General features: G+C 35.6%; 1 protein-coding gene across 2 annotated transcripts in view; it reads right to left on the bottom strand.

Moving 5' to 3' along the window:
• The window catches only part of LOC148940630 (uncharacterized), a 35,420-nt gene that overhangs the window by 11,426 nt on the left and 305 nt on the right, over positions 1-23,689 (bottom strand). Inside the window, exons 2-11 of one of the 2 annotated variants that reach the window (XM_089105350.1) lie at positions 16,340-17,336; positions 14,754-14,861; positions 11,252-11,413; positions 10,397-10,603; positions 9,553-9,602; positions 9,390-9,519; positions 8,498-8,788; positions 7,699-8,025; positions 5,408-5,496; positions 1,074-2,693 (exon numbers count right to left, since the gene is read on the bottom strand). In XM_089105350.1, coding sequence (XP_088961476.1) covers positions 1,074-2,693; positions 5,408-5,496; positions 7,699-8,025; positions 8,498-8,788; positions 9,390-9,519; positions 9,553-9,602; positions 10,397-10,603; positions 11,252-11,413; positions 14,754-14,861; positions 16,340-17,336 — 3,981 coding nt within the window. Of the gene's footprint in view, positions 1-1,073; positions 2,694-5,407; positions 5,497-7,698; positions 8,026-8,497; positions 8,789-9,389; positions 9,603-10,396; positions 10,604-11,251; positions 11,414-14,753; positions 14,862-16,339; positions 17,337-23,689 lie in introns of both variants that reach the window. The other variant, XM_089105349.1, reaches the window with a different exon arrangement.

Raw genomic sequence — 23,689 nt, 5'->3', positions numbered from 1 at the left:
AATTAATAGGAAGGAGCATAATATAATTACTCTCTCAAAGACAAATATTTCTCATCTTTAAGTGTTTTCCTTTGGCTTTCTGTTTTATTCTGGAAAACTTATTCATATGCATTTTCAGCTAAATTAGTAACAACAATTGAGCGATTTTTCCAAGAATTGCAATCATTGAAGTTTAAATAGCATATAAATTTCAAGATTACGAAAAGGTCACATTTAGATTTTAATATTTCTTTCATTTCAGTTTTGCATTTGCATCAAAGCTGATGAAATATCTATTTGCAAATAGATTAGGGATAATAATAGCCCGTTTTAGTGAATATCAGTTCTTTTTCTAGTCATGCATTCCAGAAAGTTCACCTTCATGTAAAATTGAGCCATTTGAATCAGAGTGTAATCTGAATCTAGTCATTTCTAGTTTTGGATGCAAAATAGTTTAGACTCCGAAATAAAAAAAACTCTCCTGCGAATGTACTACTTTGAAATTTATCGAAAATTAAATTTTCACCTTTTATAATTCACTTTGTACTATTCCAAATGTATTCTACCATATAATTTGCGAATAAGTACTGGAGTACCAGACAGCCAAAATTGCTGCAATTACGAAAGTTGTGCTCGAGTTTTTTTTATTACTTTACTTTTTTTCCATAAATATTTTCGTTAGTATTTATTTGCAGGCTTACTCGGGTTTTGATAACATCGAATTCTTTGTAAATAAACGCAGACTAGAATTCGTTATAGTAAGAACAAAATTCCTAAGTCATAATATGGCAATGAAGTTGTGTCTCAGACAAACTAAAAGTAAAGCAAACAGAAAATAGAAATAATAATGAAATAAAGGTATGAATAGAAACTGAAAAAAAAACAACTAAAACTGAGATTTCGAAAGCATGGATTAAATTGAAGCTTAAAAATCTCGAAGAAGAAATGCTATAATTTAAGATATGCAATTGGTAGTTGCTCCTATAGTTCATTTATAACTAACAGGCTATGAATATTTTTTCGTATCTACTCAATTCAGTTTTATGTGTTTAAAAGCTGAGTGATTCAGCAAAATGAATTAAAATTCCCCTTACCTCTTCTTGCTCCGTCTGTTTGTTTCTAATATCTGCTATCTCGGAAAATGGAGTCCTTTGAGGCTCCTGTTCCTGTGGGAAAAATGTATTTCTGGGTGGTTCAGGTCCGTTATTGCTGGGAGGAGGAAGATAGTCCAATTCAGGTATAAAATATTCATTAGTAGGGGCCACATTTTCAGGAACAGATTCGGCTGGCTGGAAAAATTCAGGCTGTGGAGCTACAGTAGGTGGAGCTGTTTGTAGTGGGGTTGGAGGAGCTGTTGATTGTGGAAGAGGAGGTGGAAGGTATTCTTCTTCAACTTGTGGAACTTCGGGGCTGAATGGTGGCAGTGTTTGTTGAAATTGTGGAGACTCTGCAGTAGGGGGTGGAAGGTATTCTTCCTCGGGTGGTGCTACTACTTCCGGTGTTGCAGGAGCAGGTCTTACAGTTGGCGGGGGTAAATAATCTTCTGCCGGTAAAAATTCTTCAATAGGTTGTTGTACTGGTTGTACTGGTACCTCTTGGCTAAGGAACGACGGCTGTTCAACGGCAAGAACCTGAGGAGGCTGAGGGGCTGGAGGATTAAAATACTCTGGTCTTTGTGTTGGTGCAACTGTTTCTTGTATGAACTGTTGGAAGGGAGCACTTGTAGCTTGTTCGATGAATTGTTGATTATTTTGTTGCTCTTGGTTATAAACTTCTTGCTGTTGACCAAAAGTTTGTTGCTGTTGAATTACAGTTTGCTGTTGTTGAACTACTGTGGGTTGCTCTTGAGGAAATGAAGGGAAAACTTGTTCTTGTTGGACGGCTGGTGCAAAAGTTGCAGCTACTGTCTCCTGGTACTGCTGGGTTTCAGTAATTTCTTGTGGAACCTGTGGGAGAGGAACAATAGGCTTTTCAAAAAAAGGGGCTTCAGTAGCTGGAGCAGTTTCTACAAACTGCTGTCCAAAACTTTCACTTTCTTGTTGAACTACCTGATTCTCTTCAATGATGTTATTCACAATTGGTTGGATTGCTGCAACTTCGATTTCTTTGCCTCCACGAATGGGCTCTCCTTCAACTGGAACCCATGGGTTTGAATCACAAGTAGCACAATCAATAGCAGAATGATCAAAGGAGGTAATGGGGACAAGTTCAGAAGGAGGTGAAGGAAGGAGTTCAGGTGGAGTTTGCTGAGAACTTATTCCATTAAACTGCTGGAATGATTGCTGTTGCACTGCCGGTTGCTGAGCCTGTTCAACAAATTGTGGTTGTTGAAACTGTGCCGGCTGTCCTTGGGCAAACTGTGACTGTTGTGTGAGTGCAAACTGAGCTTGCTGGGCTTGATTAAATTGGGCTTGCTGCTCTTGAGCAAATTGAGCTTGTTGTGCCTGTGCTATTTGTGCTTGCTGCGCCTGAGCTTGCTGAAATTGTTGTGCTTGGGCCTGTTGTGCTTGCGCTAGCTGAAACTGCTGAGCTTGTGCTTGTTGGGCCTGAGCTAGCTGGGCTTGCTGTGCTTGAGCCAACTGAGCTTGCTGTACTTGAGCTTGTTGAGGCTGACCATATTGGGCTTGTTGCGCAAATGCTTGTTGGCTTAAACCTTGCTGAGCAATAGCTTGTTGAGGAATCTGTTGCAAAGCTGGCTGACCATGATAAGAACCCTGGAAAACAAAAATAACCCCAAATAAATACAATCTTGTAATTATCACTGTGGCTATCAAAAAGACGTCGAAAAAATTTACAGTTTTTAATACACAATTCTAAACAGATAAGGAGTTTAGATCTTTATCAAACAACTTGTTTACTTTTACAGAAATCAATTTTCAGAAATCGTTTTTCTTGGACATGATAAACGAAATTCTAAAGTGTAGAATTTCTGAACGATAACTACTCTTTGCCATAACAAGTATGCTTTAACAGAAAACTTTGAAAGACGCAGCAAAGAGAGGGGGACAGTAAAAGAAACAGATAACAGAGATGAAGGAGGGAAATAAATTAATAAGAAAACGCATAAGATTAATGCTAGAGAAAATAAGGTTGGGGATTCGGGAGTTAATTAAGTAAAGAAAAGCTATACACAATAGCGGTTTTAGGCCTCATAATCTGGGGGGGAGGTATATCATAGGAGTGTAAAAATATAAAATAAACGGAATTTAATTACAGATGTCAGAAAAACTGGGGGGGGGGCAGACGCCACCTCTGCCCGGGCCTATGGCCGCTAATGGTCATACAATTGACTTAAAAATTTGCTTCCCTGTGTATCATTGTGGAACTTAAAAAAGAAAATAAACTTAAAAGGAGAAACCGTTATAAAAGGACAAACTTGGAAAAACTTAGAAAAGGAGGTAATCCTTGGTTCACATCCGCTCAGGCATATTAAGGGCTGTCCATTACACTGAGACATGTCACTTAATGTGACGAATTATATGCAATAATGTAATATTTACTTAAAAGAAAGAATTTAAGTGAGAAATTTCTTGTGTTTCATGTTTCTTCATGTGATATTTAGTCAAAACCAGAGCCATTCCTAGGAGGGGGTGGAGTAACTGGGGTAATTAACCCAGTTGCCTTGTATTGGGTGGGGGCGTTGCGGTTGGGGAATTGCTAATATTTGAATCAGGAGGGGGCACTGTAATTAATTTTTCCTCGGTAGCTACCAACCCTGAGAACGGCTCTGGTGTGAACAACTTTGTTTTTGTTTGACATTTTGGCTCTGGCAATTGGAAAGGCCTTATTTGACAATATTTATGAAACTAAGAACTATAGTCCACCTCATTCTTTCATCACCTCCCTCGTTCTTCCCTTTTTGGATACCTACCAAGTTGCACATTTGGTCCCAGTTAGGAAAAAAGCAGCTTATAGTTAGTATTATAATTCAGCTAAAATATATGTCCAATAAAAGTTAACGAATGCAGATAAGCACAAAACGCGTAGAAACGACGGCAACGGGATCGTTAAATCGCTTTAAGTATCAAAGTAAAATCCTATGGAAATGATTCCAAATAATTTGTTGAAATTCAATAAATACTAGATACTTCGGCCGTAATAGCCTACGATTTTTGTTAACAATCAATAATGTTTTAATAGTAAACTTTTAATATACACGCTTTATAAAATAAATAACGTATCTTAAATTATTTTATAAAAATAATAATTTTAATAATAAAAATAATATGTCGAATTGTTCAGGTTTTACTGTTTCATTCTCAAAATTTCAAAAAAAAAACAGAACCTAAAATCATTCTTGCTGAGGCGGGGATCCATCCAGCAGACGTTGCTGGATGGAATTGTCAAGAATTGTCATTGTTGTTACATGTCGAAGGAAAACAGGTGGATTAATATATACTAGATTAATTTAAATGTTACAATATCTTTGGCAATTAGTTTATTTCGTTACTCTCTTCTGAGTTCGATAACTTGATATTCTATATTTTCATTCTTTTTATTTTCCCAATCTTGGCAATCCTCTTTTATGTCTATCTCATTTAGCTACAATATTTAACCTAAATAATTAGCTTGAAGAAAACAATTGTCCATAGCATTTCAGTAGCCTTGTTTTCACTGGAATTGTAAAAATTAGACTTGTAATGGATAAGGCCAAAGAATCGTCTCTCGGCATTGGTCGGTCCGTGTGTCGTTCGTGAAACCGTCTTGAACCACCACCGATGATGTCAAGTAGAAACAGAAAGGGAAATACTAACTTAAGGCGGCGCTTCAAAAGGAAGATTTAAGGTCGGTTATTTCAACAAGGGGTAATTTCTTGCCACGTGGACAAAAAAAATGAATTTAGGGAGGTTTAGATCGCAGATAAATCCATATATCTGTCGGGTATTTGTGACAAGCAGCTACTGCACTTTATGCACAATTGTAAAGAGCTGGTGAATTTAATGGTGGAAATATTTGGGATTGGGGTAAAGGGAAGGAATAAATGTCGGAAATTTTGAGGAGTTATTACAAACCTGGACATGCGGAGAAGTGGCGATGAGGTCTGAGGAGAAGTGGTCCAAGTGGCGATGCATAACTGAGAATTTTTTTAAGAATGAAGGAAGGGCAGGGTAAGGGAAGACGATTATGAAAAAGATAAGTATATGTATAATAGGGTGAAGTTGTTTTTTTGTCGTTTCTTTGTGTTTTTTTTTTATAATTGCTTTTTGTTGATCTTTTTTGGAACCAAGCTCTGGAGCCTAATGCATTATATCATATAACCAAATTGGTTGGATTTCTTCAGTCTCAGCCCTTTTCAAACGATTATAATTTGATATTTTTAATGCTCAAATTTCCAGATCCGAGGTGTCTTCCATTAGAACACGAATAAATAGTGAAAAATATATACACTATGCAACGGTCAAGGATAATGACAAATATGAATAGTTACCTGGGCTTGAGGAAGCGCTGCTGGTGAGTATGACGGTGCCGTGTCTCTTACATCGAAATAAGCGCCATTAGACTGCTCAAGTGCTGGTGCTAAATTAAATAAATAATATATCTTCAGACAATTTCATATTAATTTAGCTGTGGTACAATTGCTAAAAAGATCAGTTAGAATATGAATATGCTTGAGTATATTATTAGTATGGATTTAGCAATATTATCTTTTTGAAGAGCTGAATTATGTCAAACAAATCAATGTCAAAAACGTCTTAGTCGCTTAAGTTATTAATTTTAATTATTTAGAGAGTTTGGATGTGAAAGTAGGAAATTTAGGGCGAATGAAACGGCTAGACACTAAAATCTAAAAGAGGTTAATCACAATGCTAATTCATTTGCTCTATAAAAGGGATTTTCTTATAAACAATAATTGGCACTCAGTATACTATTAAAAAATTAATCGATAGATAAATCCCAAGAGCAATCGTTTATAAAAAAAAAAGGCGGCATATATTTTGGGGAGGGGGGTACGCAAAATTAGAACGAAATAAAATTTTTTTTTTTAACTTGAGGGAAAATAAATTATTTATAAAAAAAATTATGAACAAAATAAAGGCTACACATGCGTTACTAATATATAAAAAATACGATTAGGACTAGCAATCCCAACTGTGTTAAATACTTTGCGATTTTTTCCATATATCTTCGTTTTCAGTTAAGTGGTTAACTCTGTTGTTTGTTTTTGATCCTGAGCTACAAACTCAGGTCCGCAGATAATGCAGGTATATTAGTTGTCAGTTGTGTAGTTTTCTTTGCTCTTCCTAATTCTGAGGTAAAGATTCATTTTTATGATTAATCTAGGTATATTAGTTTTCAGTTACGTAGTTTACTTTTTTTCTTCTTATACCTAAGGTGAAAAATCAGGTCAATGGCTTATCTAAGTATCTTGGTTTTCAGTTTTGTAGTTTTTTTTCCTTTTTTTTCCCCGGCTTATAATCTTAAAAGAGATGTTCTATTTCCACTAGATCTATGGGATGATTTAAGCCTTGTGTTGGATTTAGTCATATTTTGGCTGGTTGTTGGGTTTGTTGACCAATGTGGGTTTTTTTCCAAAAAGACATAGAAACAATAGAGCTTGAGAACACAGACGAAGAAGGTCTCCTGCGCTTCCTTGTAAAAAATAAAGGAGGTAACAGGAGAAACGCAACAGGGAACTGAGTGAAACTGTGAAGTTGGATTCATAATCATTTATTTCGCCAATTGTGCATGGATGGTGCAATAGATGACATAAATGAGGAAGAGTTTAAAAACAAGGTCAGATTTAGTATAAATCCTTGTTAGGGAGATATCACGAAAGTTTTTTTCAGGGTGAAAAAGAGCCTTTAGTAAGTACCTGAAAATAACTGACTAAAAGAAAACCAAGATATAGCAATTTTTTTGTTATTTTATAACTGATGTTACTTTACTGGCCATTTAATTCAGTAACAAAATGGCCGACAAGCCTAATTTATTACAATAAGCCTATGGTTTTCTCCTGTACTGAATAAAATAAATAAATCAATGAAAAAAACTGGATGAAACTGGTGCAAAAACAGAAAAAAAAGGTGGCATAGTATAGAAAAAGATATTCAAAATAGTACTTATATATTACGACTACAATAAAGGATAAAACATAACATCAATTTTTGACTGTTGATGAATGTGAATAAAATCATAAAATAGATTACTGGATATGCATTTTATTTTTTCAAACTTGCAAAAGGACATGGTAATTATATTAGCCAGGAACACATGCTTCTCTGCAAGATTACCGCTTATAGGACAAAGCTTGAAGAATAAAATGAAAAAAAATGACAGAAAAAAGTTCAGTCGGATAGAGCAAATAAAATCTTCCACAATGGAACCTTCTAAGAAACAAAGTTTCTTGAGTTTTTGAATTTTTCTTTAAAATTTTTTTGTTTTCTTAGGTAATAATGATCTATCCCAAAAATGAATATCTTTATCATACACTCAATAGCCATCAATAACAGAAAATGAAAAAATGGCAATGTTCAATAAGAACAACATCTTTCCCCAACCAGATCAGGCGTAGTGCTAGAAATATACAGCCAAATGCAGCTTTATCCTCTGTCTTGGAGACCTACTTCCAGAGATTTTATATTTTTATATTTTCGACTATATGATGTTAATGACCTTTTTTTTAAGTATTTTCGATAAAATTATTACAATTAGACACTAAAAGACAAAGTATACAAGAGCCGTTGTGTTAACGGGTGGCCGTACGAGCAGAAAACGTACCTTGGGCGGCTTCATAAAATGGCTGGACTGGAGCAGTCTGGTAAGTGGGCTGAGCAAAAGGAGCAGTTTCATAGCTTTGCTGAGGAACTGGTACGTCATCATATGATTGCTGAGCTACAGGTGCGGCTTCGTATGCCTGCTGAACCTGGGGTGGTGCAGCTCCGTAAGATTCTTGTTGTGTGGCTCCATAAGCTGACTGGGCTGCTTGGATAGGACCAGGTGCAGCTTCGTACGCTGACTGGACAGGTGTTGGACCAGCTGCGTAGGTTTGCTGTTGTACGGGTGCCACTCCATAGCCTTGTTGAGCCTCAGGTGCAGCTCCGTATGCTAGATAATAGAACTCTATTACAAGCAGGAATTAAATTTCAAGATTTTACTATTCTGAGCATTAGTTTGAGCATTAAATTTCATTCAATTCAAATTTAATTGAATTGGTCGAAACTGCATACAAAATTAGGCAATTTCTTTTATGTAGAATTCGGGGGCTTAGCCAGGAGATTTTTTTATCGAAGAACAAAAAGCCATATAGATACAAAGAGTACATAGTCCATTGTTGTGCAATAAAAGTAGACTAAACCCTTACAAAAGTAGTTTTTGATTTTGACTACCTTGACCAGATCCCAAAAAATTAGTAATGGAAGAAGCCTTCATTAGCATGAATTTTCATTCTTTTCTGTACTATTGCTTAATCGCATTCCTTCGTTAGAATTAACCATTAATATGCTTTGGAACTGATAAATTAAATAACGCATATATAAACTGTTGTCCTAACTGTATATCTTAGTAATAGAAAACATACCAGGGCCTGCGTCATAAGATTGCTGGACAGGAGCTGTGGCAGCTGCATAAGTTTGTTGGGCTACAGGTGCTGCTCCATAGCCTTGTTCTTGCGTCGATCCATAAGCTGAGAGAGCTGCAGGTGCAGCTTCATAGCCTTGCTGAGCAGCATATTCAGTATTGTAAGCAGCTTGGGCAGGACCAGGTGCCACTTCATAAGTTGACTGGACAGGTGCTGGGGCAGCTGCATAGGTTGGTTGTGCTATTGGTGCTGCTCCATAGCCTTGTTGAGCCTCATGTGCACCTCCATATACTGCAAATAAAGCTTTATCACAAGTAGGAATTATAATTTTATGATCAGCAGTTTTTACTTTCAATTTGAAAGTTAAACTTAATTGAACTCAAAACTAACGTACATGCGAACTGGGCCAATTTTTCGGCTGGACAGTAGGAATTTTGTTTGGAAGTCGGCAAATATTAAGCGAATTTTAACAAGCGTGTTGATAGCGTGGCAAATGTTATTTGGAAAATACTGCTTAGAAATCCATCTGGTTGTCTAAGATAAGCTTAAACATCATCAGGTTTACAAATATAGCAAGGAATTTCAATAAAAAAGAAAAAGTTGATTTCCCGCTATTTTGTAAAAAGGGAAGATTGAATTCAAAACACAAAGTAAAGCTATCGGTTACGATTACCTTAACCAGGTTGGTAAATTCTGACAATGGTTAATCCACATTACTATTTATTTACTCAAGTTTTGCTGTTTTTTCTCTCTATCGCTCTGTTATTTGCTTCCTTCTAGGGAATAATACCTACAGCTTATGCTAATACACATGCTTTAAAATTTCAAAATGAGTAAAATATACACATTAATCTGTTATTGTAACTGCAGATCTTAGCAATAGAAAACGTACCAGGGGCTGCATCATAAGATTGCTGGAAAGGTGCAGGGGCTGCAGCATAGGTTTGTTGGGCAACAGGTGCGGCTCCGTAGCCTTGTTGGCTATCAAGTGCAGCTCCATAAGCTGGTAGGGCGGCAGGAGCAGCTTCGTAGCCTTGTTGAGGAGCAGGTTCAGCGTGATGGTGATGTTGAGCTTCTGGAGCAGATTGATAAGCTGCTTGGGGTGCTAGAATTTGAAAAGATTTGAAAATAAGTATAGTATTAAATGAGCTTTTGAAATAAAATTTATGTCAAACATTTTTTTTTTATGGATTTGAGCTCTGGGAAAAGGACGTTTAGAGAAGTATTAAACAAGACACTATTTTGCTCTTTGATATCATATAAAGAATTTGATATTTAGTTTCAATTACTTTTAGTTTGATATTTAGTTTCAATTTTGATGTTTAGTTTGATTTTTAGTTTCAATTTGAGAGTTGAACTTAATTGAAATCAAAACTAAGCTACATGCGAACTGGGCCACTTTTTTCGGCTGGACGATAGGAAGTTTGTTTCGAATTTTTCTTAGCAAAGGTTGGCAAATATTCAACGAATTTGAACAATCGTGTTGATAGCGTGGCACAGGCTATTTGAAAAATACTGCTTAGAAATCCATCTGGTTGCCTAAGGTTGAGCTAAAACTTCATCAGGTTTACAAATGTAACAAGGAATTACAATAAAAAAGGAAAATTTGATTTTCCGCTATTTTGTAAAAAAGAAGATTGAATTCAAAACACAAAGTAAAGTTATCGGTTACGATCATCTTAACCAGGTTGGTAAATTCTGACATTGGTTAATCCACATAACTATTTATTTACTCAAATTTTCCTTCTTTTTTTTCTCGCTATCGCTGTGTTATTTAATTCTGTTTAAATAATAATACCTAGAACCTATACTAATAAACATACTTGAAATTCCAAAAGGACGAAAATATATACATTAATCTGTTGTTGTAACTGCAGATATTAACAATAGAAAACGTACCAGGGGCTGCATCATAAGATTGCTGGAAAGGTGCAGGGGCTGCAGCATAGGTTTGTTGGGCAACAGGTGCGGCTCCATAACCTTGTTGGCCATCAAGTGCAGCTCCATAAGCTGGTTGGGCTACAGGAGCAGCTTCGTAGCCTTGTTGAGGAGCAGGTTCAGCGTGATGGTGAGCTTCTGGGGAAGATTGATAAGCTGCTTGTGGTGCTAGAATATTAAAAAACTGAAAATAAGTACAGTATTAAATAAGATTTTGAGATAAAATTTATGTTAAACATTTTTTTATGGATTTGAGCTCTGGGAAAAGGACGTTTAGAGAAGTGTATAACAAGACACTATTTTGCTTTTGGATATTATATAAAGAATTTGATGTTTATTTTTAAGATAAAATCCAACTGCGGAATGTGTGACATCTAGTCTCAATAAATGCCAACAAATGTCAGCAGCCCCTGTTATCCCATGAAAATACCTAATTAATATTCATGAAAAAAAGCAGTAACTGCATTTAAGCCTATTTTCTATAAAGCAAAATTAACGAAGGGGATAGAAATGAATGCCTTTTATTTTGATCCAGCATATTATCTTTTCTTTACTGGGTTTCTCACCTTTTACCTTCTTTGTTCTACCAAAAATAAGGAGTGTTGAGATGGATGACAAGAAATTTAAATTGAAATTTAGGGTATGAAAAATTGCAAAATTTAAGAAACATAATGTGACAACAATATATATATATATATATATATATATATATATATATATATATATATATATATATATATATATATATATATATATATTAATATATATATATATATATATAAGAAAATTAGAGAGATTCACAAAACAAACACTGACCTCCATACTGGGCTGGGGCTGGCTGCAGTGCATGATGATGATACTCAACTGGTGCAGGATGAGCAAGAGGTGCAGAATAAGCTGGTGCCACCTGAGGGGCAGGGGCTGCGTAGGATGTAACAGCAGGCTCTACATGAGCATGATGGACTGGCTGTGCTGGAGCTGGAAAACAGTTATTTGAAAATAAATATTTTCGAGGAAAAGTATATAGAGTTTTATTTTAATGTAATATAAGCTTAGTGAATATCACAAGGCTTAAGATAGAAAACATTACACTCGTATGTACTTACTAGCCTCTCTATTTTAGATTCTACCCTTTATTGAATCTACTCTAAGGGTTTGGTAAGTTTCTTTAAGGGTAGGGGGGGGGGCGTATATGATGAAAGAAATAAAAAAAAGTGATTTCAGGTAGTGGTGTTTTGTCAGGTAATGCAAAATTGCAGAAAAAAACAATTCAAGGTAAGTTCGGTGCAAAAGTTTCCAAAACGAAAGGTCTTTTGACTTTCAAAAAATTACAAGTTGACAGCAGCTGACAGTTATGTTCTGTTGCTTCTGTAGGCTATTTTTGGCCAAATAGGTGTAGAAGAATGTTGATGAAGCTAGTTCTTACATTTTATTAGGAGGGGGCATGTAGCAACGCTTGGACACTATTACCAGTAAATCGCTAATTCAGTTAATCTCTTAGAAAATATAAGTCATCTCTCAGTTAAAAAAGTTAGAAGTTCCAGGTTCGCCACCAACTATGCCCTTGTAAATATGTCAAATTTCAGTAGCATTTAAGCAAAAACTGCCCAATTTTCAACGGCAAAAATAGTCCTAAACCTTAATATTATTGTTCATACAGTAAAATTTTTAAACTTGTCAATATTTTTGGGATCGTCCTTGGAGAAATCTCATGATACACTACCCAAACCACCATCCAAGTTTACACTTGTGTGCGTCCATGGTGTAAAACATTTACTCACTTTATAAATTCAGTTTATCAATTATGATAAACTTTGATCAATTATGTTTGTTTCACTCTCTCCACCAAGACAGGAATATCTTCAATTTTCGTAATTTTACAGAAGAACAAATATATGATAGAAGCAATTAAGTTTTATCATTAGAAGACTTAAGACTTAATAAGAAACTTAATGTAGTCAAACAGTTCGTGGTAACGAACTGTAAGTAAGGAGCGACCCGGCTCAATGGTAACCGAAACTCTAGAAAACGGGTTTTTGATGCCAATAGATATATCAAAAGAATCAGATTTCAATGCTGATTTCAAATATATAACTTTCATCAAGTTTAGAGCTACCCATCAAAAGTTACGCGCCTGAGAAAATTTGGCTGATTTTCAAAAAAAGGGGGAAAGACCCCCTAAAAGTTATAGAACCTTAATGAAAATCACACCATCATATTCAGCGTATCAGAGAACCCTACTGTAGAGGTTTCAAGCTCCTATCTACAAAAATGTGGTTTTTTGCATTTTTTGCCATAAGAAAGATCACGGTTGCGTGTTTATTTGTTTGTTTGTTTGTTTTTTGTTTTTTTTTTTCCCAGGGGTGATCGTATCAACCAAGTGGTTCTACAATATCCTGAGAGGTCTTATTGGAATTTACATTGAAATTTACAGTGCCCTTTTTAAGTGACCAAAAAAAATGGATGGCGACTAGGCCCCCTCCCACGCTTATGTTTTTACCAAAGTCACCCGATCAAAATTTTGAGATAGCCATTTTGTTCAACATGGTCGAAAATATGATAAATATGTCTTTTGGGATGACTTAATCCCCCGAAGTACCCAGAGGGAGGGCTAAAAGATATGAACTTTACCCAATGTTAACATATAGTATTGGTTATTCGGAAGTATACATAAATTTTCAGGAGGTTTTTTTTCTGCTAGTGGGAGTGAAGGGTGGGTCGGGGGTTATGTTGGATGATCTGTTCATGAAGGAAGTTTTCATGGGGGAAGGGAAATCGCCATGAAGGGGGCGCCGGACTTGCCAGCATTATTTATTGGTTATTGGGAAGTATACAACCATTTTCAGGAAGGATTTTTTCTGGAGGGGGGCTAGAGGAGGGAGTTACTCTGGAGAATATTTCCGTGGAGGATGTTTCTTTGGGGTAAGGGACATTTCTATTAAGGGGGCGCCGGATTTCCAAGCATTATTTAAAAAACGATCAGAAATTAAATAAAAAAAAACCAAGTTTTTTCAACTGAAATGTAAGAAGGAATATTAGAACTTAAAACGAACAGAAATTATAACGTATGTGAGGGGGTTCTCCTCCAAGTCAATACCTCACTCTTTAAGCTACAGTTTTTTTTTAGTGCTTTCAAAAGAGCTATCTATTCTAATTAAACGGCCTTTGTGATTCAGGGGTTTGTGAATCAAATTTTTTTTAACTTTTAACGTAAAGAGCTTGGTATTGACTAAGGGCAGAACCCCCTCATATACGTAATAACATATACGTAATAAAAAAAAACAATAAAAAAACAAGCGATACGGCTCAATAGTAATCGAAACTTTTAAAAACGGAATTTTGATGTCAATAAATGTATCAAAAGAATGTGTTTATAATGCTGATTCTAAATATATAAAGTTTATTAAGTTTAGTATTACTCATCAAAGGCAACAAGCCTGAGGAAATTTACTTGATTTTTTAAAGAGGGGGGAAACATCCCCTACGAGTGAAAGAATTTTAATGAAAATCACAACGTCAGATTCAGCGTATCAGAAAACCCTATTACATAGGTTTCAAGCTCATATCTGCAAAAATCTGCAACTTTGAATTTTTGCCAGAAGAAAAATATACGAATATAGAAGTTAGTTACGTAAGTTAATTTGTAAAGACATTCATTTAGCAAAAGAAAAGTAAAATTTTTATGCAAATAAAAGCTGCATTAACTAAAAAACGATCAGAAATTAAATAAAAAAAACAAGTTTTTTAAACTGAAAGTAAGGAGCGACATTAAAACTTAAAACGAACAGAACTTATTCCGTATATGAAAGGGGCTGTCCCCTCCTCAACGCCTCGCTCTTTATTCCGTATATGAAAGGGGCTGTCCCCTCCTCAACGCCTCGCTCTTTACGCTAAATTTTTTTATTGTTTAAAAAAAAAAATTTTGACACAGTCAAACTTTAGCTTAAAGAGCGTGGCGGTGAGGAGGGGACAGCCCCTTTCAGATACGGACTAAAGAGCGCGGCGTTGAGGAGGGGACAGCCCCTTTCATGTACGGAATAATTTCTGTTCGTTTTAAGTTTTAATGTCGCTCCTTACTTTCAGTTTAAAAAACTTGTTTTTTTTATTTAATTGAACAATAAGGCTTCAATTTGGTATGGTAGTCTTTTAGCTTATTTGTTCAATTACTTGCTATTTGTCACTATCTTTTCCACAGTAAACAAGTCTCTGCTAATGTGACCAGTACGGATGACCACTTGAGAATTTGCCTCACTATGTAGCTCATACAAGTAATTTTGTTTTATAATAAAATGGATAATCATAAACTATGGACCCTTACCAGAGTATTGAGGAGCGGCAGGTTGTGGCGCATACCCTATAGGTGCTGGAGCAGGATGTGCATGTGAGACTGGGGCTGGGTGGCTGTACTGTGGAACAGGTAATGCGGCTGCAAATAAATAATAACTTGTGAGTGTGATAAATAGTTACCAAAAATAGTGCTGATGTAGTTCCTTAGTGACCAATTATTGATAAACTATTTAAGTGGGTCAGGGGCACAACTTTTAAGTAATTGAATTAATTTAATTGGATATTCAGCTGAAGCCAAAATATAACCTTAAGATATCCTAAGAAAAACACAAACAGGAAAAATATGTAAATTTACTGAAAACAAACAATTTTCCATTGGAGGTCGGTATTCCATTAAAAGAGTCATTTCTGCGACAAGGAGGACCCCTTCCTCTTTTAAAATTTATTCAAAGGAATTCCTCCATATCCAGAAATTGGAAAATTGTAGCCTAAAAATGCTTATTTTCTTATTTCCGACGCAATCCTTGGCCAGGCAGCCACCACACCCTACCTCCGAGTTAGGACCCCTGTGCGCCTACTCAAAAACAGTAGTTAAAATGAACTTTGAGCTTCCCAAGTTTTCATGTACCCCGAGCTTTAAATACTGAAAAGTTGGGCAAAGAGACCCATGATTCAGGTACATATGCAGAGGGGAGGGGGGCAGAGGTACCCTCCTTGAAATTTCCCTGAATTATTCAATAATTTCCTTTTTTCATTGAATCAGTCAATTTTGTGCTTTCAAAGTGCTCCCTTCAAATTCTCACATTTATGCAAATGAACTGAGTGAAATGTATTTTTGGTAAGCATTCTCCAAAAGGTCATGAAGATTTTGGAGGTCAGTCTTGAGGGGTAAATATTACAAGACAGTAAATAATTATCAGAATTATTCTCAAGTGCAATTTTTTTCAGCAATCGATTGGAAAATGGTGTTTCACAAAAATAAATCAATTCGAAAATTAGTCAGGATACTTTAGACAAAGAATGAGATTTAAATTGAATTGGATTTTCGATCTGGTCATTTTAAGGCAATTATTATTTCGGTTTTGTTTCGGCATCCCGTATAAATGAACAGCTCAGATGAAAACCATATTAAACATAGATTTGCCAGGAACAAGGCCGCATCCAGGAAGTGGGGCTCAGGGGTTTGAACCCCCCCCCCACCCAATATTTTTGTCAGACTCATAAAACGTAACAAAATGAGCATAAACACATTTTTAATGCGTTTTCAAGGATTTTTTATACCCCCCCCCCAAATAATACCTTTAGTACCCCCCATCCTGGATAAGGCCCTGGCCAGGAATGTCAGAGTTCAAATAGACAAAAATATGCAAATAAAACAGCACTACCTTTGTAAAAATGATGCGAATAAAACAGCACTACCTTTGCAAAAAGAAGTAGGTTTGCTGATCGAATTTTTGATAATATTCTTCTTTAAGAAACATTATTTTATTCATTCTTTCTAGTGAGCCAAAAACTTAGTTGGAGGGTCATCACTAGGCTAGAATAAAATAAATAAATACAAAGAGTTAAAAAAGGACAAAACTAGAAAGTGAAATCATTAAAAATCGAACTACTTACGTGCGTAGTCAGGAACATGAACCTCAGGAGCAGAACCATAGCTTGAAACAGGTGGGCTGTAGGGTGCTGCAGGAGGATGGTAGACCAGATTAACAGGATACACATTTGGCGAGTTCTCATAGCCGTGCTGGGGGTAGTGGTCAGCTGGCTCAAAGTCATAACCATGACCCTTTCCTTTCTTGAAAGATGGTAGTTTTAAAGTTGGAAGCTTTGGCAGTTTCAATTCAGGTAGTTTAGGCAGTTTATGCTTCTTTGGTGCTCCATAGCCTTTTTTTGGAGCTTTTGGTGCAGGGTATCCTTTTTGCTTCTTGGGGAACTTAGGGGCTTTCGGCTTTGGAGCTCCATACGAAGCCTTAGGAGCTTTTGGTGCTCCATATCCTTTGTTTTTTTTAAAACTGAATTTTTTCAACTTTTTCGGTGCACCATATGAGGATTTTGGTGGTTCAGGGGCTCCATATGTGGAAGTTAACTCAGGGACATCAAAAGATGGAATTGGAAGTGAATATGACTGTGGAACCTCATGAACAGCAGGAGGTGAATATCCAGTTGGTTGTGGAGCATGGTATTCAGGCACAGGAGGAGCATAAGATGGTGCCGGTGGTGCGTAGGCTGGTACAGATGGTGCATAAGCTGGTGCTATAGGAGCTTGTGCACCGTAAGAGGGGACCTGGGGTTCGGCATAAGGAGCTGGTTGATGCAGATCAAGTACCGGTGAATATGATGGCTCATGGACAGCAGGGAGTTGAGGAGCATAGGCAGGAGCAGGAGGAGCATAAGAATCAAAAGAGGCAGCTTGATGAATTGGAGCACCGTATTCTTGTCCTAATGGAGCTCCATATCCTTTTTTTGGAGCTCCATATCCCTTTTTGGGAGCCCCATATCCCTTTTTGGGAGCTCCATATCCCTTTTGTTTACCCCAGGTTCGAGATTCAGCTATCACAGCATGTGGATCCGCAAATACAGGGGTTAAGCATAAACATAGCAACAGTATGGCCGCCTGCAAAAAAGAAGACTCATCACTGCAAATACGCTAAAATTTCATGTTGTTTGATTATATAAAAGGAAAAATAGCGCGGGTTTACTGAAAACTTCATCTGTTATATTTTATACTAGTGAGTAATAATCTGGTTAATTTTCCGTTCAGCTACTGCAATAGGTGATGGATTTATGGTGGTTTCACACCGGCTAAGCAGGCTTATCACACTGGTTTACTTAAGATCCATAAGAATGTAAACTTGTTACTGATTGGTGAATTGTTTTTAGCTGACAAATACTAGGTCGTTATCCATTATTGCGAATTGAAAATTCTCATGTGTTTGAATAGAGTAAAACTAAAAAACAAATTCACGTATTTTCCAATATTTAAGGTCTAAATTTATTCAGAAAAAATATAAAACAAACTTAAACAACTGCAAGTTCGTTCAGTGTGTTATCTTTCTGAATGTGTTTGTGTGTTTCTGAATGCGTGTTTCTCTTTCTGAATGTGTTTATGTGTTTCTGAATGTGTATTTCTCCGCAATAAAAAAAAGAACTTAAGTTATTCAAAGAAAAAACATAACACAGTAGCAAAAGATTCTCATAACAATAAAAATGGTTGTAATCTATTAAAATTATGTAACGAGTTCAGTGCGTGTATGGAGCCAAAAAAACCTTGCAGGGGTGAACAAGAACCTATCCAGGATCTTTTTCAGAGAAGGTTACTAAATAAATAAACGCATAAAAGTTTTTTTTATTCATTTTTGCTATGTTTTAACGAATCAAACGAACACATTTTGGGGCGGGGGGTTCAAACCTACTACCCTCCCCCTGGATACGGCCTTGGGGGAGACAGAAAGTCCAGAAAGTGGGATTGCCGCTACAAAAAGCCGGCGACTTTGCTAAAACATGTATTTTTCATCAACGTTGAAATAGCTATCCGGAAGTCTTTTCCGTGGAAAATGGAGCAGTAGCCTAACCCCGTTCTAGTTTGATCTTACACCCATTAAATAATAAATATAAAGCTATAATGTGTTAAATTTTTTGGTTCCCATATATATTTGTTATAATTGTTGTAAGATGATGAATAGGAGGAAAAAACAATAGCTCTATTATAATTATACTAACATTCTGTCGACACGTTATAGCCTTCAACAGGTGATGTCTATTTAATGTTTGAAGAATAGTGATTGTGAAAGTTTTGCAAAATAAAAAAAGAGACAACGCATGGTTCCTGTCTTCAAAAAATCTTTCGCCAAATGCATGTCCAATTTTCCACGCTTTAATGTCATAATACCCTTTCGCTTCATTTAATTGGAATTCAAAGAGAATTATATACTATATTGTATAGCAGTATGAATGATATTAATTTTAAAATTCCAGATTAAATTTCGTATTCACTTAAATTATGGAGTAGATTTTTGAGAGGAAAGTGATATACGATGTTAGTAAACTAAATTAGTGCTTGGTTATCGTGAGTGATAAATCGACCAGGGTAAAAGGAATATAAGATAAACCATGTAAGATAATTAGAATGAAAATACTGTACAATATTGGTACCGGAAATACCGCAGCCTTTACAAGGACTAGCATAATTTAAATCAATCCAAACAAAAAGAAATGCCCAAATATGATACAAAATTCAAAAATAACAATTACTTATTCCTATGCACATCCACCTCTGGGAACAAATCTTCTGCTTCCCACAAAATAATAAAAGATCTGTGGATACGGTATATGACCTCCCGTGGAACATCATATCGCAACAGCCGACATGTATGTAAGGAAGATCTAGGAGGCCAGGCACACGAAAATTTAAATTTCATAATCTATAATCTCCCCAGTGATTTCCTGTGATGTTTATATAAATAAGGCTTTATTCCTTTTTGAAGAAATTTAGTCACGCAAAACTTGCCCCCCTCTCCCCCAATTAGATTCCTCCGTCCACATTTCCTTTCACACTTCCGTACAAATATACCCTCGGACACTTCAAATATTGTAGTGTTCACACAAACTGCATTTTATTGTTATTTTGAGAAATCAGTCACCCAAAACTTTCCCCCCTCCTTAAACAAATTTCTTCGTACTTCGTAAGTAAGTTTAACATATTCTTTATTTTAAAAATGGGTTCCTTTAATATTTGAGGTGCAATAAAACGGTAAATGTTAAATTCCCACCAATACTAGTAATACTTGCTTAGACTTCAGCAGCGTGCATTGTACAAAAAACTTTCATTCACGTTTTTTTTCTAGATAAGTAAAATCTGACCCAGGGAATTGATCTATAAAAACCACGTAACACAAGGGGCGATTCATTTTTTTTTTTTTAAACAGCAAGGAACCCTGGGACTGACCCCCAGAATCGAATGAATTCTGCTGTTTCTTCATAACTCCATGCTGACATAGCTCCCAAAATTTTGTGCTTTTGACAAATCCCTGAACGATTAATTCATGGTAATCGTACCCATGCCTTTTTAATTGACTGTATTTCAAAGAGTTCTTAAATTGCTTTCTTCCATAAACAAACTATAAGTTCTGACCGACCTTTGTCGGTCAAGGGGATGACAGCTGTCCTATGTACCTGCTCAGAAATATACCCGGTCTTCATCCTGTTATTACTTAGAATGTCTTTTATCGGTTGGGTAAAAAAAAAACAGTAAAAAACGACCCGAGTACCCCAATTTGATTAACGTTGGCAATCGTCCTTGAAAGTATGCACTACCCAAAAATATAGCTTTCCACGGACAGGTTCAATTAGTATTGCATCTTTTAGGCAAGGTTGTATTCAGGTGAAAGCTATGGGGAGAGGCAACCGGAAAAACGTGTCTATTAATTGCGTCTGGAACAAATTTTGCTGCTGTTCACTAATTAAAGTAATCCACTGGTTTTAACTTCTAGGCATGTTCTAAGATGTTTTGGAGGGTAGGAGGTTTTTTGGAGAAGAAAAAGTTTATTCAAGGCTATTTGGCACCTGCTTCTTAGTCAGATGATATTGCACGAGAAAGTAAATTAATCCCATTTTTACTGGTAAAGGTAGATGGCTCTTATGTCAATGAGCTAAATTAAAAGGACGGTTGTGAGCATCACAATTTTAGAAGAAGCGTTTTCAAACCCCCCCCTCCCCCGTTGCAATTTGCCAATCCCACAGAGCATAAATCGAAATTTCATCTTCTTCCTTTTGATTTTTAAGTTGATTTTGATGCAGGGGAATAATTTGTAATTTGGCTCATTAATCCTTTATTGTTACTTACGGATCAAAACTGAAACTAAGAAAAAAAGTTGTTTTTTTCATTTTTGCTATTGTAAACATACAAGAGACCAAGTGTTAGCACTTTAACATTTTGTGAGCTTATAACATAACCTTGCTTCATAATATAATAGGTGTATCTCTCATTTATCGACGGTTTCAACTAAAGGGCACCATTTACGAAATTATCCTTTTTTATTACACTAAAACCATTTATAAAACCAAAATTACTACTTATTTTTAACAGTCTTGAAGGTAAAAATTGTGTAATCTCGTTATATTAACAACTAAGGCAATTCTACCCACGTGAATACAATAAGTCAATAATTTGATATAGCGAGGACAATGATTTCAATTTCACTTGGATAATAAATATGTTTCTCAAGAACATTCTGAAAGATTTATACCCTAAAGTGAGTTTTATTCGCCATTTAGCTTGACCTTTTGTTCTATGTCATTTTGTTTTTAAATCAGCCTGAGTTAAAAAACTCATTAGCCTACTCATGCGTTACTATCCTAATTTTAACAGAAATTATTTCCAAATTAATTACAATGAATTTTAAAAGCCACTGTTTGTTCAGATTACCCTCCTTTTCGCTCAGTGACGTTAAGTTACGAAAATAGGGAGGGGCGGGGGCAAAATGTATTTTTCAATATTTAGGGGGGTAAACTTGACGTTTTTCAATGAAAATACAAAATAAGGCATCTTTCAATGAAAATATCCCCAAAAAAGACACTTTGTCAAAATTTAAGCGGAGTAGGATATTCAAGGGGCGCAGAAACAGTTGTTGGTTTATAATTAGCTTTCAGGATATGGTAAACCCATTTTTCAAGTAAGGAACACTAAGTTTTGCATAGAAATATGACATTGTTGCATTTCATAAAAGAAATAAAACGCATTTTAGAAAAATAGATGTCCGAATATCTTTAGACCAAAATAGGGTAGAGGAAATCCAATTCGACCAATCGATCAAGTAATTCTTGTTTAGCAGAATCTATTATAAACATCACTTTGACAGAAAAGGGTTGCGTAACGTTTTTCGAATTATCGTAGCCGATGTTTCACCACTATCGTTGTGAAAAGTTTAGGAAAATACCAAATAGCTTCTTATGAAATGGTTTAAAGCTATTAGGCATGTATATATGGAGTAAGGGCTGTACCTCCCGCCCAACAAAAAGCCGATAGCCCTAAAAAAAGTAAAAAAAAGAAGAAAAGTATAGAAATTAGATGATTATACCGATGAAATCGTCAAGCTATGAGACATCTAGGGGGGGCTGATTTTAGCTAGTAATCTGATTAAACCTTGGAATTATTAACTAGAAATCATTTACGCTTTTTACACACGACAAAGGCCAAAAAACTATTAACTGGTTGTTTTGATTAGAAATAATGCAGAATATTAGACCTTTCACGCGTTGTTGATCTTAAAATGAAGAGGATGGCTGCCAATATCAACCAATTTATCTCCAAATTTTTATTGTTATATTATATTATTATATTATATTGTTTTTTTTATATATCTAAAATACCTTCAAATTTAGAAACTGCCCAATTTTTTTCTTTTGCTTTTATTTGTTTCTTCTCAAAAAGTCCCTTTTTCCTGGCATTTGCCATTCCGTGGGTCCATCGACACGGTCCTTCTATAATGATACACGTTCTGACACGGTGATTATGCATAGAAACAATTCCTACTTAAAACAGAGATTTTTTTTAGCAACATTGAGCCTCCCCCTTCCCATTATAACCGCTAATGATTGCATCAATATATTTTTTTATGCTTCTAATCAGTTTTATTTGCTTTCCTAGTTCAGAGAAGGCGTCACTAAATTTGCTGTTTTTATTTGTTTGTTTGGACTAAATAGGTTACTCCCGTAACTAATGTGTTCAATCACGGGTTTTATGCCTTGTGAACGCCATACCTCTTATTTCAGGTCTCTGAACTTTTTGAGGCAAAATGGATGGGTTTTTTATTCTTTTTTTAATGGGTGTATTTTAAACTGGGAAGATCACTGACTTTAAGATTGATGGAAGATGGTTAGTACAAATCGGATCTGAATTTCACGGGGGAGGAAGGTTTCAATGCTCCCAACCCCACTAGGGATTATCATAAATATAAAAATGTAACTGCAATGATTGCATACTTATTGTATCTTATTACTCGGGCCAAAATTACAGCCTGGGATTCAAGCTTCTATCTCTGCTTCCAAATAGGCTAGACTTCATCATTTTTGTTGTAGTAAGCCCACTTAAACTTTTTAATTTTCACTTTTCTCATAAAAAAAAGTTTACCGTCACCAGTCCTTACTTACCCCCTCTTCTATTCTAAATTTCTAATACATAATTCGGTACGAAGGCAAGGAAATATTGAGTTGTATTAGAACTTTAAAATATAATGAAATTCAAGTACTAAGATATAAAAAGAGCAATAGTAGCAGAATGTAAAAGAAACAAAAACAACAGGAAACTACAGACTCTCGGCTCTTCCACCAAATGGTTCAAATGAATAATTTTAATCATTATAGCTTAATTAGTTTCTGAATCGTTAATTATCACTCATTTTTCACCCAATGGCAATATTTAATAACCCTATTTTTTTCAAGACTTTGACCTAAACCTGGGATAAGTGTTTCAAAATTACTAATTTAGCAGAAAAAATGACTAAGCCAAGTGATGTTGGAACTACGGAAGTTAAACATGGAATCGAAAAGAAAATATTTTGTGCCAAATACTATTCGAGTTAAATAATTAAAATTAATTTGATTTTTTTTATAAGTACGTATAAAATTAAGGTATAGTGTTGTTTTGTCTAAATTTCAACCAGTCAAATAGGCAAATTTCTAAGACATAGAAATCAGAAGAGTGTTAACATAGTAGCTTGGCAATACCTTCCCAGAGCATGTTTTTGGCCCTGGGTTCATTGCTGGAAGTTTTATTTTCCTAATGTAACCACAGTAAATATTTACCAAATCCTATTACCCACCCCTAGCCTATATATACAAATTCAGGGTATATATTTGCACATTAGGGAGGTTTGGGTAATTTTATTTCTGATGTAAATGAGAGGTAAGTTTAAACTTTCCCCCCACCCCCCTAAAGTGCAAATATATACCCTGAATTGGTATATATAA

Source organism: Artemia sp. Qi Xiang Cuo, chromosome 19 (assembly GCF_049724085.1).
Source record: "Artemia sp. Qi Xiang Cuo chromosome 19, ASM4972408v1, whole genome shotgun sequence".
NCBI lineage: Eukaryota > Metazoa > Arthropoda > Branchiopoda > Anostraca > Artemiidae > Artemia > Artemia sp. Qi Xiang Cuo.
This window is presented reverse-complemented; position numbering and strand designations above follow the sequence as displayed.